The 16,267-nt window shown below is 38.2% G+C and overlaps 1 protein-coding gene across 1 annotated transcript in view; it reads left to right on the top strand.

Moving 5' to 3' along the window:
• The window catches only part of tacr3a (tachykinin receptor 3a), a 58,334-nt gene extending 43,571 nt beyond the window's left edge, over positions 1 to 14,763 (top strand). Inside the window, exons 4-5 of the mRNA XM_012877740.3 lie at positions 12,318 to 12,514; positions 14,408 to 14,763. Coding sequence (XP_012733194.2) covers positions 12,318 to 12,514; positions 14,408 to 14,732 — 522 coding nt within the window. The 3' untranslated portion in view covers positions 14,733 to 14,763. The remainder of the gene's footprint in view (positions 1 to 12,317; positions 12,515 to 14,407) is intronic.
• Positions 14,764 to 16,267: the final 1,504 nt, after the last annotated feature.

Consider the following 16,267-nt stretch of genomic DNA (forward strand, 5'->3'; position numbering starts at 1 on the left):
AATAAAAGTATAAATATAATGATGTATTTTTTACATGTTTGTTAAAATATCCCAACCTGGGGTCTTTCTGCATGGATTTTGCAGTTTGCATGTACTCCCTGTGCTCTGGCTCCCTCCCACTGTTCAAAAACATGACCATTAGGGTAATTGCTCTCTCCAAATTGCCCTTATATGTTTGTGTGTGTGTGTGTGTGTGTGTGTGTGTGTGTGCGTGCGTGCCTGCGTGCGTGCGTGCGCATGGTTGCTTGTCCTGTGTTGGCCTGTGATGGACTGGCGACCTCTCCAGGGTGTACTCTGCCTCTCGCCCCATGACCGCTGGAGATAGGCACCAGCTCCCTTGAGATCCTGCATAGATAAGATGGTAAAGAAGATTGTTGAATGGATGTTTTACAGCGGTATAGCTGACTGGATGTATATTATTGTGATTTTATGTGTCTGACTAACACAAACTACTTTGAAATTGTCAAGTGGAAGGAAAACACATTTTAAACAGAAAGAAAAAAAATTATAAAATGTGAAAATTAAATCTTTAATACCCCCTAAAAACTGTTGAGTGAACCCAGTTCTGTTCAGAGTTTCCCTAATTAGTAAATTGTCCATCAGTGATTTGTTTAATTTCAGTATAAATCCAGATGTTCTGTAAAAGCATTATTAGCAGGGTTAGATTATGAACGATATCCCAAAGTCCAAACATCTCACTGCTCAATCTATTGTTAAAAAATTAAAATAAAAATATTTCAGGAACAATGTCAAACCTTTTTAGACATTACCATCCACCTTAATTACAAGGCAGGATAGGAATAACTAGGAAGCTAAAAGGATAATGTTTACTTTGGAGGAGCTGAAGAAATCCACAGTTCAGGTGAGAGAATCTCTTGGCGGGACATCTATCAGTTGTGTACTTCACAAATCTGCCCAGTTTGTGGCAAGAAATGGCCATTGCTGAAAAAAAAAAAACCTTGAAAGGTTATTTTTTACGATGAGTCATGTGGTGAACACAGTAAACATGTGGAAGAAGGAGCTCTTTTTAGACGAGTCTAACACTGAACATTCTGGCCTACAGTAAATATGCTGTGTGTGGCAGAAAACTAACTCGCTCTTGGGATGTTTTTGTTCAGGGGGAACAGGGAAACTGGTCAGAGTTGATGTGAAGAAAGATTGAGCTAAATACAGGCTAATCCTCAAAGAAAACCCGCTGAAACAGACTTGAGGCTGCAGCAGATTCCACTTCTGCCAGGACAACAACTTCATGCACTCAGCCACAGCTACAATGGCATGGTTCAGATCAAAGCATTTGTTTGTAGAAAGGCAAAGTCAAGGTGCAGTCCTAAATTCAATTGAGAGAAAAAAACTCCATTAACAGACACCATACATCTTACCTTGACTTTAAAGAAAATATCACATTGGATGCCCAAAAAGAAACATCTGGTTGCCCCAAAACAGCTTCATTCATTGACCGACTGGGCAGCAAACCTCAACAGAGGTTTTCTGTTCAGTTTTTTTTTAAAGCTGTTATTCCTTAAAGTAACTTTTTAGTCATTTGGTTGATATCCTTTCCTTCCAAAATCAAAACTCTGCCAACTTCTTCTCCCAAGTGTTATTTAATAGCAGTTGGCAAACAATGTTTTGATGAATTGCCGCCACCAAAAGGAATGTACTGTAGATCTCAGCGTGTCCTCTACATGGTCTCTTCTGGCGTCTCTGGCTGCTTCTGAATAGGTATAATTGGTAAGGACTCTTTAGCCAAAGCAGAAGAGCATCAAGGATCGCCATGATAACTGCTATCCCAATAGTGCAGTCAGTAAGGAAGGAGGTAGGAAAGGGAGCCTGTTTGTTTCCTATGACAGTTCCTATAGCATAGGGAGCTCGCAATGTCAGTCACTGGCACTAAGGAACTATAAGGAATTCCATAATCTTTTCCATAACATGACGTATAAGCACAGCCCACCTCACAAAAATTTAATGCAAATGTCCGGGGAGAAGAGAGCACACACTTTGCAGTTCTTTTTCGGAAAGCTGTAGACACGGATTTGACCAGCATCATACATGTGTGTTTCCGTTGCAAAATGACGTTTGAGTTAAATGCTGTCTGAAATCGGCACTGCAGTCTGAAGCTCCTTTCCTCCCCACAGTAAAGTTCTTACTGTGTTGACCTCATGAAAGGTCAAGGAACCGGAGCTAGGAACAGTAGCAAGGGGCCATAATTAGAACATTTCGGATGGAGCCTCTGTTTGGGTTTGTGTGTCACACTCCACACTGGTGAAGCTCATCAGACTAACCGAGGCAGTGTGTGCCTTCACCAGATGGTGTTTGCTACTGCAAGTCATCTGGGCACCAAAAAGAGCAAAGCTTCAGCACACATTGTTCTTCCAGTCAAAACCATTTCAACATGCAGAGGAGCTTTCAATTTCTCTTGAAATTACTTCCAAACAAAACACACAGAAGTGTTTGGTTGTCATGTGAAGAAATCTGAAGGAGTGTGAATACTTTTGCAAGCCCCTCCCCCCACCGATTAACAACTCAAATAACTTTTGATGTAGCATAACAAAACCTTGGTTCTTCTGTAAGACCGTTTTCTTATTAGAGTTAAATTGACTGGGAGAACATGCAAACTCCAGGTTTTGAACCCAAACCTTCTTGCTGCATGGCATTAGTAGCTGCCCCTATTTGACTGTGCAGACACATGGTGAAATGTAAATAAAATGTGACTATAATATTAAAATGCTCCAGGAAGGCGATGGTACATCTTGTTTAATTTAGGGCAATTTAAATGAATTTTGACCCTATAACAGCATTTTTTTACTCCACAGGCCACAGAACCATAGATATCCTCATGATAAAGGTAAATTACATAGGTTTTAGATTATCAGTGCAGACCAGAGTTTTACTGTCACCGACACTGTGTGTAGTATAGGCTAACCAAGTTAGTTAGAACAAAAACATAGTGTTTTCATATTTTGCAGTGAAGGAGGTGGTAGAGCATATTTCGCGTCCACTGGGTGGGCGGGGGGAGTTCACAGAAAGCACAGTGGTTTTGTAGCTGACACTTGATATTTTTAAAAGGCCGACGGCAGATGACCTGAGTGAGCTGAAAAGTCATGGATCACTGCTTCAGATGAACAGCGTGTTGGGACAGAACATTCTCTGAAATGAGCTACATCATCGTAGTTAGACACATTTCACAGTTGAAAATTAAGTTACGTTTAGCTGGTAAAATTCTATGTATACCTCTTTTGTATTGCTGGTGAAAGGAAAACTTTCCACAATATTTTATTACATCACACACATAATGAAACAGAACCACAGCTCATTAACCTAATTAAATCTAATAAGCACAAAATAACAAAATATTATTTTTGGGATGCTGGTTTTGTTTGGTAATCCCCGCATACCAGAGACAGGTGGTCCAATACTGTGTGGTTACACATAACAATCTGCCATCATAGAATCAGCTGGAATCCGATGGTATTGTTCACTGGAGTGCAGTGCAGCACATGCTGTTTCCTTCTTTCCACATTCACACCAGCTGTGAATGCCTCTGTTTCCCGCTCAGAGGTGTTTTTAGTGTTAGACCAACTTCGACCCCTCTCATTTCACCTCAATACTTTCACACAACACCTTGATGAAAGCATGTCAACTCTGGCATTGGAGGCAATATGTAAAAGGGGCTTAAAGTCGGTGGTGTAACTCTGTGGGATTGGCCGTGGGATATAAAACCACCACAGGAGACCTCAACTGCTGGATCTGCCTTGGGTTTATCAATCAGGCTTTCAGGGTCTGACTGAAAATGTTTTGACTTGTCTTTTTCCCACTAGCATACTTTTAGATGTTAGGACATTTCTTTCCAGGGTCCTGAATGTTAAATAGAAAAACAATGCATTGGTGTATTTGATTAGATTTGATTTATTAATAGAATCCCCATTAGTGCAGCCATGCTTTCCCTATTCTCCCTGGGGTCCAACAGTTAATAAAAACAGTTTACAACAATATTTTTTTCACATTTCCTTCACCACCTGGCCAGGCGATCATTCCAGGTAATCATATCATTTTTATCTCCAGATTGTCACTCATACAAATATCAATACCAGTCAATCACGTCCATAATCAGTTAATGTTCATAATCTAGTTCATATCAATTTTGTTGTCCAGTCTGTATAGTTCCTTGATCATGTTTTAAATATCAATATCCAGTTAGCAGAGATGAACACATCAGTTTTCATTTAAATAATTTATTATTCCAAATTCAAGTTGTAAATATCCACATCCAGTCAAATGTATCTATATCCATTTTCCATATTTATCTCATATAATCTCAAACGATTCTACAAATATCCATGTCCAGTTAATGTAATCCATTATATTCTTTCTGCACAAATTGTATATTTACCTATGCATTTTACAGTTTAAACTGTTCACACAGGATTATCACAATCACAATTGTTAACCATTTCTCTATACTCCTTATGAATTTATCAGAATCTAGTCAATAAAAAGTGTTTTAATTGTAGTTTGAATTTTGTTGTTTTCTCTTCCAGAGTTATTCTTTCTGGCAATTTCCCTCATTAACACATGTACAGAAACACTGTTTTCATACTGTTTGATTTTACCTTTGGTGATACAAATTTCCTGGCATTGACGTATCTGGTAATAAAATTGTGTTTATGATTACTGAACAACACACAGCATCTGTTGCTTGCAGGACGCATTCTAAGATGTCGTTCCAAAATGTTAAATAGAATGTCCCGAAACCTGCGTTAAATGAGCTGCTCTGCACTATAATGATGTATAAGCTTTAATAACAGCATAAATACAACAGATTTACTGAATTCAATATTTACATAGTAGTTTTCCTCCATTTCCTGGTCTGTGCTACATCCCGCCCTAGTAATATCTGTCCAATGGGAGCAACAATCATCACACGCTTTGTTTACAAATTATAGTTCACTTGCAAAAAGTACAATATGAAATCCTACTGCACCAAACAAAAAAAAAAGTCTGCTTGTGGTCCTAATCAAACAAGTGGACAAAAGGACTATCCTGGTGTGAATACACCCTAAATGTGGCAAAATTTGGCTAATTTCCTGTAAGGTTTTTACAGATTTTTTACAGTGATCCAAGTAAGTGTGGACACTGACAAGCACCCCCTCGTGACCCCAACAGGGATGGAAAATAGGTGGATGGATGGCCTTCATACCTTCTCTCTCTCCCAATATTCATACAGTATTTGCATTGCTGATTCCTCCGGTTTGTTTGTGCTCCAGATTGTTTCCCTGCCTGTGATCCATGTTGGCAGTTTAGTTTTCTTCCTTTAAATATCAATCTTACCTTAAAAGGGACAATGTGTAACTAATTTAGCTTTTATAACTTCTTATTAGTTGTTTATAAATAAACGGGACGGTGCTCCCCATGGGAGACATCATGTTTTTTTTTTATTTCAGAAGCCGAAAGGAGACAAACTTGTCAGCCATACCCGTTTTCCCTTTCTGTCTTCTATATAAAGATGTGCTGTCAGTGGAGGAGTAGAAAACAAGACAACCATAGATAATTTTCTGTAGAAATGGAGGACCATCCATACTCTTTGCCCAGCGAGAGTGAAGTGAAAGTAAACAAGAAAAACAAAGAAGAAGTAATAACCGGGAGAAAACCAGAGGCTATATCAGCATAGCTATTATTACCAGGTGGAGAAAATTCATGAGGGAGTGGGGCTTCAAAACAGGTCCAGTGGTTGAAGGCTTTCTGTTGGACAGGTAAGTTAATTCAATATAAAAATAGCTTTCTGCTAGAAACAGGGTGGTGTGGTCCAGCAGCTACTCTGACACCCGGTTAATGGTGTCTGTAGCACAGCAGCGCGAGCGGATCTCTTTATAACTTGTGTTTATCGTCGCTTATTTTAGACCTCAAATAAGCGACTGCACGTTCAGAAATGAGCCCAAAAAATGCAACCTGCTACTCACAGAATTTACAAGTGACTTTAGTTAAAAACAAACCCAAAGTCGCTTATACTAAGTGGACTTGGCAGTAGTGCCAAAAACCATTTCACATGATGACCATAGCTATTAGCTAATAGCAGTAGCTAATACATGAAGGACATATTTACATTGTCACATTTATGACACACCACGGGTTCTGTAGTAGTTATTACACGCTTAACGGCGAGGTCGTTTGTAATTCATTTAGCACAAGTAGATGGTGCACCATTGTGTAAATCAGCGGTTCCCAAACTTGTTTAGCCGCGCACCCACTTCTGTATCCCAACCGGGTTGATGCACCCTCAATCCCCTACATCTTAAAAAAAAATGCAACAATATTTTTTATATATATAATTCTCAAATGACCAGAACACACATAATTAAAAGAAATGATAATAAAAATACGCAACCATCATAACAAAGGTTATGGAAATAACATTAGAACATCCATCCATCCATTTTCTGACCCGCTTATTCCCTCATGGGGTCGCGGGGACATTAGAACATAATTTGAATTAAATTGTAATAAAGTTACACACAACAGGATCCTGAGGATTTTCAGGTGCATCGGTAGCTCAGCCTGGAGCCAGAGAAAAACAGAGACACTCAGATCGGTCAAACCTCCACAGACAACCTGAAACGTCTTCTGAAGCAGAGACCATCCAGGTGGATTCACAGACAAAACTCTGATAATCTACCTGTGTGTGTTCTCAGTTTATTTATTTCATGTAGCAGCTTCCAAATCTGAGTCTGACTCACAATTTACAGCGCCAAATATAAACACGAAGAAGTTTAATTGGATTTGTGTCAAATGACGAGAGAGTGAGAGAGAGAGAGAGAGAGACAGAGACAGAGACAGAGAGAGAGAGACTTTGGTAGAGTGGCATAGAGTAGCAAATGCACGCTAAAACCGCATCCTTAAAATCAACTGCATCTGTCTAAATCACAATGAAAATTATTACAGCTAAGTCAAGAAATTGAGTCAACCACCAATTTTCCCAGCAGCGGCAGCGGTGTGGCCATGACATGCACATCAGCGCTTGCTGCCGGTTCAGAGTCACAGCACCATGGACAGCGCCGTGTGTGTGTGCTACGCGATCAATACAGAGACTGTGTCATTCAGTTTAAACTTGTAAATAAAACTTTCAGCCCAAATTAAATTTTGCCTCTACTGAAGTAAATGATGTGCAGAAGAGGAAAGAGATGGAGACATTTTCTGATTCCCTCTCCTTTTCTTTTCCTGGATCGGTTGCAATTGTCTCGTCTGTTGCCTCCGATTCCTCTCTCTGTCTTGGCGCCTCTTCTCCATCACTAACTTTGACCTTAGATGTCTCACCTGCATGACAGTTTCCCTGGTTTTAGCCAGTTGAGCATATTTGCAAGAAAGGGCTAGGTGCTGTATATGTGCACCTAGCCCAAGCTAGGTGCACATATACAGCACAATGCGCAGAAGAAGATAACTTCTTCTATATTTCATCTTAAAATTAAGCAAACAAATAAATACATTTTCGTGTGAATACATTTTTTATTTATTAAATTTACAGTTTTTGATTTTAATCTTTACAAAGGCAATGTTTATTTACACGTCTTTATGGTGTGGGGAAAAACACTGTCAGACCGCCATTACGTTTTTCATTTTGCAGACCCCTTAGCGCCTCCACACTTTGGGAATCCCTGGTGTGAATCATACACACTGGGGCTTTAACTAGTCTGCATTTTGAGTCCTCATTGTATAAAACATGCCGGAAGGGCAAATGGGTATTAACACATTCCATTCACAGAAATGGATTGTGAAGATCTTTTGTCACCTAACAATGGTTTTGATTTTCTTTGGGAAATTCTACATGTCGTCAGAATTGGCCTCTTACTGTGATTTTGTGCCAGTTGGTTGTTGAACAGAGCTTTTAAAACTGTCCCACCTGTTCATGCATACAGCTGATTTAGTGAAGAAGCTCATCAAGATTTTATACTTGTTTGTAAAGGTTATTTACATTATTCAAACATTTCAATAGGTTAATATATTTCTTTATTTTTCCACTATTGTCCAAGAAAGGTAAATAAATTCACTATTTTTTAGTTGCAATGTAGCAAGCTCTTTTGCTTTGAATTTGTTTTCAACACATTTGACTTTTTCACTGTAACAGAAACTGGAACGGCACTGACTAAAACAACACATACTCTTTAAGTATACAGACTTATAAGCTTAACCGCATGATTCCTTAGAAGTTCCCAGCAAATGCTGTGAAAAATGTAAACTGTCCACCTCCACCGACATCTTTAATCCCTTCTCCCATGACCTGTTGTCCAAAGTGCTTCAAAACTGCTGTTTAATGTTGCTACTGTCATAAAAAGCAAGATAAAATACCACTTTTGGACTGACAAGGAGCCACACAGTGGAGTTTTACAGCACGACTTGTGTTAAACTGTAAACTTTTTTGAAACCTACACTCAAAACAAAGCCCACTGTTTAGATTTCAGGGGATATACTCACTGATGTCTGCTTTGTCTCTGGTAGTTCTTCTACAAGGACCCCTCCTGCGTACTTCTGAGAACCAGCCTACATCATGAGGACTTCACTTTCACACATTGCTTTGAGACGATACACAACTGATCATTACCTGCCGTATAATTTACAGTGCAGATATTTCCTGAAAAAAAAACAACAACCCTGGATGTAACCTGATATGTTAATTTTTAAATATGTTCTCACTATTTCGACCTGCTCATCAAGGGTATAAATCACACTTCCAATTGAACATAGTGAAGGTCAATTAGAGTTAAGTAGTAATGAAGACAGGAAGCTGCAAGAATACTTGCCAGGAGGATTTTATATAAGGAGGAGAGTGAAAATCAAGAGTGAGGACAGTGTGGATGCAGGTACAGAACTATGCATCACCAGTACAGTCGAGGATAAACAGGCTATGTGATTTCTGCCAATTCCTCATTAAATAGTTAGAGGATGAGACTTAATTCATTCAGTAACTAGAGGGAAATGTGGACAAATCATAAGAAAATAACGCAGAGAAATTTTACTGTCGTAAAGGGGAAACAAGCACTTTGAAATCTTGCTGATTTCCCAAGTTTGCTCATTTACAAACAACCACACAATTTTATTACACACAGACATAATAGTGTCGCTAATAAGATCATGTTTATATGTCCAATAAAAAAATAACATAAAAGGTCAAATGCGATTTGCATAGTATTAGCAGTACTGAATTAAAGATGTCTTAAAACATGCATGATGGAGAAACCTCTAAAGGAAAGCACAGCACTGAGACATTTTCTGCAGTTGGCCATCAGGCTCTCAGCTTCTCAGGGGGGGATTTTGATCCCCACCTCTTTACAGAAACTGACTACATTTTTAGAGTTTCCAGTGAAGCATGGTGAATATTTAGTAGTGATGATGACAACATGCAGGAAAACTTGCCAGGAGAAAGTGAGTCTGACATGGATGAGAGTGACATTCAGGTAAGAATAGGGCAGTGAGGGTGAAACTACTTATCCACTAAACCTCCCTAAATCCTTTTTGCTAATTGGTAACTTAAAGCTTCAGTTCCTAACAGATGTTTAGTTGTGTTGAGACTGACAGTGACACTCCATGACCTTAATATGCTTTTTTGGCCACTGTTATTTTTAACAGTGTCTTCTAAATTGTTGATATCCACAAATACTCATCAACGACCTAATCTACAGTGTTCTGATCACATATTTCATACTAAATCAAGCTGTTTATTGGACCCTTAATACAAGGAGGTCATACTGTACACCTAGCAGAAAAACAGCTCATAAGCATAATTTTTCCATATTTGTGCTTAACAGAGGAGATGCTGTTCTTCAGGTCATACTCAAATTTTCTTTTCCGACAAATGCAAAAAGAACTTAGTTGTGGTGTCATCTGAAGACAGCCTTCTCTGAATCATTTAGATCAGGGCCGAGGCTGTCCAGCATCAGAAATAAAAATCCCATCAGATGAAGGGGATACAGTCCTCTTGATATACACCCATGGTGGGGAGCCAGAAATGAACAGAGAATTGTGAATGTCTCAGACTGCAAGAATTGATCCGACTTATTTGGCATGAAAATTGAGGAAACGGAAACATGAGTTACACCCCCACTTTTAATAATGAGGAAGCAGCTGCTACATTTGCTCCATTATACAGGCATCCCATTGTTGTCAGGGCTATCTCTAAGCTATGCAATGATTTGTGTGCAACATGGCCACATAACTAGAATTTTTATTGATTTTCCTCCATAAAATGTCAATACTTTGATTTTGTTTTTCAGTCAGGAAACAGCAGGTGGTTAAATATTTATTCACCCCACAGTAGTCATAGCTTGAACTTTACCTCACTGAAACCAACATGGCAATAGTCTTGAACATTAAGATTAAAATACCGTGATTAATGACTCTCTATGTGATATACACCAGTTACAACATGCGTTCTTCAGAGGTTAATTTCTCAGATTAAAAGTACATTTACAAAATAATTACCTTTAAGCGGCACCTTTAAACATACTTTTCATTAAGCCCACATTTTTGTAATGAAAGTGTTTTAGTATTGGTGTGACGTAATATTCTCATCTTAAATGTCGGGTTTTCATCAGGTTTAAGCATCGAATCATCATTCTCATCAGAAACAAAGGCTTGTAAACATTACTCTGTGTGTAATGAATCTATATAATGTGTTTCACTTAGTGTTATGAGGTTTTGAACAAAATGAACTTTTCAATAATGTTCTAATTTATTGAATGTTACTATAAACTTTAGAGGAGATAAAGAGGTTAAAATGTTTACAGTTTTGTATGTAATTTTATATATATATATATATATATATATATATATGCATGTTGTTGTTTTTTTTACCCAAGAATACACCTTAGAATTGAGCAAATATGCATATTATTGTTTCAGAATAGGTGAATACGATAAAAAAAAGTATGCATTGTGTCTCAGTGGCCACATGTGATGCCTCTGCTTGTCCCCTTTTAAGCTGGTAGCTTTGTAGCTGAATTGACTCCACAGAAGCGCAAAGCAGATTTTTCTTAGCTGTGATGTGTGAGTAATATAGTTCAACTGAGTGAATATTTCTGTAATGTTCCAGAAACAGCAGAGTTGTTGATATTCTGTTCATTCCTCAGATGACAGGTCACTTACTGATGCTAATATGTCTTTGTTTGCATAGAAAGAGGGAGATCTGATCATTCAGGGCAGATTCTATTGCCAGGAGGCGAATTGTGCTCCGCAAGGTCTGCTTTTATTTGAATCAGCAGCCAGCACAGACGTTAGCTAATCCAAGGTCTATTTGGGCCCCTGATACTGTCATGTAAACACGCAAGCAGCACTGTGTGGGTCTGTTTTGCATCTGATCAGCTGTATGGAAGAATCTGGCATGTTGTGTTCCTAAATAAATAATTAACGGCACTGTCCAAACATTTTCTGCGCTATTTTTCACTGCAGTATACAAACTGATTCTAACAGCTGCGGTAAACGAGAAGGAAAAGCTCAAAAGCTGGGTTTAGAGGTTTTCTTTCATTTTTGTGCTGACAACAACATTTTTGTGTTGTCATTTTTGTGCTGACAACACATCCAACTGGATGTTGGTACAGGGTTGTTTTAATTAGAAATCCAACTCTAGCAAGAGTTTTGTGTTGTGTGGTTTCTCATCAGACAGACACCAATGAGGTTCCAGATATTCACAGCCTGAGGACAACTGCCCTGTTATGGCAGGACAAATAAATCAAACAAAGATTAAATAAACCCAGTTAAACAAACATAATGATTTGCAAAAGTGATTTTTGGGTTACCACTGGTTTGTGTCAAACATCAAAGGGTGTTACAAAATGGTAAACTTATAGCCACATTAAAGGGAAACCATGAAAAATCAACTTCTTTTAGCTCTTTAGCTGGTAAACAAGGTCATGAACATCCGGTTTGCCAATTTCGTGAATCTGCCATTTATATTTCTCACCGCGATTCTGTTGTCGAAGCTACAAGTGGATAAGTGAAAATGTTTGCTTGTTGGGTGTATTGACCCAAACAATTCATTACACTGTCTCTCAGCATACTACGAAAATGGCCAAATAGGGTGCAGTGGAGCGTTCTGCAAATTGGAGGGGGGGTGAAGTACCTCGCTTGCATTTTAAGAGACAGCGTCAACACAAGTTACTCTCAGATGCACCTGCCGAGCTAAATTAGTGAGTTCAGACCAAAGCATTGCAGTTCAACTTTATGTAGACTACAACTGAACGGTCTGTGAGAAGGAGCAACTTAAAAGCTTGATATGTCCCCTAACACCCTTGTAAAGTCTGTATTTTCCTCATCATGGCCCTCTGTCTCTGTTACAGGTGGTGAAGATGATGATCATCGTGGTGGTGACTTTTGCCCTCTGCTGGTTGCCGTATCACGTCTACTTCATAGCAACTGGTCTGAATAAGCGTCTGAAGAAGTGGAAGTACATCCAGCAGGTTTACCTGACCGTGCTGTGGCTGGCCATGAGCTCCACCATGTACAACCCCATCATCTACTGCTGCCTCAACAGCAGGTGGGTCCCCATGAGGTCTATAAATGTTTACAACTTAAGCTTAAACTCAGCTTTAACTTTCAATCCTTTGTTTTTCAAGGGTATTTACACTTAACTAAAGTAACACTTGGAAAACTTGCTTCATAAACTACAGTGCCTTGTAAAATGAATATTTTTTTTTTAGTCAAATGTCCCTTTCTTAACCGTAAAAGTATTTTGTAGAGATTTTATTGGAAAGACAAAGTTTAAAGTAATGCACAATTGGCATGAGGAAGACATTTTTTTAAATTGTATGATAAACATTTGTGTTGTTTCACAGTCAATACATTCTTAAACTACATTTCAAACTTTCATTTGAACTAGAGGCTGAGATTTTTTACCAATTTCTCTTTTCTAAAATAGATTACAGCTGTATGGAGAGAATTTGTGAACAACAAATTTTAAGTCTTGCCAAGATTATAAATTGAATGTAGGTCTGAAATATGACTATTTTGGGGTTTTTCCATGCTAGAAGGTGATTCTCCATCCCAAATCCTTTACAGCCTCAAACGGTTTTAATTTAAGATTGCCCTCTCTTTAGTTGCACCCAATCTTCTATTCAATTTTGATTAGTTTCCCTCTTCCTGCTGTAGAAAACCATCTTCACAGCATGATGTTGCCACCCCCATAGGGACCATGTGTTAGGGGGGTTCGTTCGCCACCAAATATGAGATCTGTATGTAGCTAAAAAGTTGGATTTTGGTTTTTGACCAGGGCTCCCTCTTCTACGTGATGTATAACAATCTTTAGACAGTACTGTTTCTTTCAACAGTCTCTTTCTTTTTGTGCTCTTCAATAAATGTCAATTCAAAAGTTCAATTCAAAAGTTTATTTCAAACCTGCACACATTTTACAATACATATACTGATAAACAATACATATGCATGGCTTGAAAGGGGAATGGAAGAAGCAAAAGCTTATACATGTCCAATCCCCTCCCGCTCATCCCAGGGACACTCCCAAGACCTGCAAACGACAAGACAAAGACAAGACAAACGACACATCCACACTCATGCACACAAGACAACACACTGGCCCAACTATCTCCTTCCCTACACCACACCACCCTCATAGAACATCACTCACTCTCTTCCAGGTATTTTCTCAGGACATCCCGCTTAAATATTTTTTTTTTAAAGATTTATGTTTTCACAACACTTTTGTTCCTCCGCTAAACTATTCCAGAGGGTGACACCACGACTTGAGATGCACATTGATTTCAATGTAGTTCTTACTTTTGGTTCGTATAATTGATTATAATGTCTCTTTCATAAATGCCAGACTCTTTCCTTTTTAGGATTAACAACTGAACAGTACTCTGTGAGGTATTATAAGCTTGTAATACTGTTTTTAGTCTCAACCTGGCATTAAATGTCTCCTCAACTGTATCCCTGATCTGTCTGCTGTGTCCCTTGGTCTTGCTGATGCTATATATGTACTGAGACTAATAGGGCAGTTTCTTCCATTAGACTGGATTTATTAATTCATTTGGGGGTTATCACAGTAAAGACTGCAGGACAGAATTGGACTGTACACTTTTCAGATTCTGAAGTTGTAAACAGTCTTAAAAACTATGTATAGCTTTCTTCCTACATTATAATTATGTGGCTGTATTGTGACAAAATGTGAAAAGTTAAAGAAGTGTAACTGCTCTTACAGGGCACTTTCAAATGTTTCTTCCCAAAAGATTTAACTGCATACGGTACCAGTAAATTAGCTGCTTTACACTTCAGTATACGAAAAGTAATGCCTCAAAGAAACACAGCAAACAGATTTTGTTATATTTGTCTCACTTGTGCACCTCTCTCAGTATTTCCAACAGCTACTCTTTCCTATACAGTCAACCATTGTTCCCTTGTTCTGATCTGGCCCCAGGTTTCGAGCTGGCTTCAAGAGGGTATTTCGCTGGTGCCCATTCATCAAGGTATCCAGCTATGACGAGCTTGAATTGCGCTCAATACGACTGCAGCAAACACGGCAGAGCAGCATGTACACGCTGACACGGATGGACACGACGATGGTGGTGGTTTATGACCCTGCCGAGGGCAACGGCGGTGCAGGAGGAAGAAAGCACTCCCTGTCTGCCAGGAAGAGAAGCTATGTCACCTCACGGCAGCCGGAGATCTCTGCTTCAAATGACACCAGTGCAAGAACACAAAATGGGGTTGCACCGAAAGCTGAAATTGAGGAATTTTCATAAAAAGCACATTTGCTGAGATCCACGTACAAACCTAAATAACAATGATTATATATATATATATATATATATATATATATATATATATATATATATATATATATATATATATATATATATATATATATATATATATATTATAATCTGCATAAACATAAAGAACCTGCTGTAGCTGCTTGGCTGAACAATAATATTCACTTGCCTACTTTCTCAGTCTAATATACAGTTCTTATTAAGCGCTGTGTACGTCAGCACTCTTGTTCAAATGTTAATTTAAAAGAGTTGCAGCTCATATAAATGATCCTCAATTAAAACTTCTTTAAACATCATCAGATTCTTAAAAAAAACCTTAATCTGAAAGCACAAAAATGTCATTATATGCGGATGAAAGATTTTACACATACATAAACCTGTGAGGTGATGCGATTCTCCATCTATCAGCCCCATGGCCATGGACAAGGCTCTGCAGAGTTATCAGTGGAGAGGCAGCTGACTGAACTCTGCTTAACTCCATATCTGGCTTTCAGTTATATAACAATTGAACGGGATGTGCCCCACTAACTGGCCATAAGCCAGACGTGAAATCTAGTATTTATTTGCTGCATGTCAATACACAGGCTGATGGATAATCTCACTGAGGGAAACCTAACAAACCAGATTGGTAACAAGTTTTCCAATGAAGTGAAGTGCAGCCAGTTTCTTTCAATGCCCTTTTATAGTGAATAGTCAGAAAGCCTAATGGTTTTGGCTTGTTGTTGCAAATGCAGTATTACTAGAACGTGTCATACTGGATGTTGAATAGTTGGAACTTATAATGAATCCTGTTAAAAGTGAGAAAACATGAACCATCTTTTTGGATAATTATTGTGTAGGTTTAGCTTTTCTATCATTTTTGTACTAAGTACAAAAAAGTAATATAGGCGGTTTTAATATTTTGTTATTCTTCTTTGTACCCAGTAAAACATGTGGGCCTTAAAAACTTAATTATGGATAGTCCTTTCAGTCTCTCAGCAAGTAATATACCAACATTTACCACTTTATTTTTTGTAAAGATCTCTATACATGTTCACAGTTGATGGTCACAGGCCAAGCTTTACAGTACCTTTAATTCTTTATTTTTAATCACTATATTTTATAATTATTACCAATTAGAATCAAAGGAAAAACACCAAAGAAAAATTTTAGGTCCCATAGCATGTATCCAAAGTTGATTAGTTAAGCTTAAACACCACTGCGGTAGTTTACCTCTATGGCGTGGTGCTTAAAAAAATCAAAATCAGTACCTCTAATATTTGAAAATTGAAAGAAAAAAAGTTTACATATGGTTTTAAAGTTTTGGTTCATGAGGCTCAACTAATGTGACCGTTAAAGGAGATTTATTTCTAAGTTTATTTTTTTCACATAACATAAGATTTCCCATGTTCAAAAAACGCCAAAACTGACAAACTGGAGCATGGAAAGACAAGTATTGACTAGTTTAGGCTGACGTTTAATTACAATCTCCTCCAATCAAAGCAATGTATAACCAAAACCTTTAT

Source organism: Fundulus heteroclitus, chromosome 5, assembly GCF_011125445.2.
Source record: "Fundulus heteroclitus isolate FHET01 chromosome 5, MU-UCD_Fhet_4.1, whole genome shotgun sequence".
Classification (NCBI taxonomy): Eukaryota; Metazoa; Chordata; class Actinopteri; order Cyprinodontiformes; family Fundulidae; genus Fundulus; species Fundulus heteroclitus.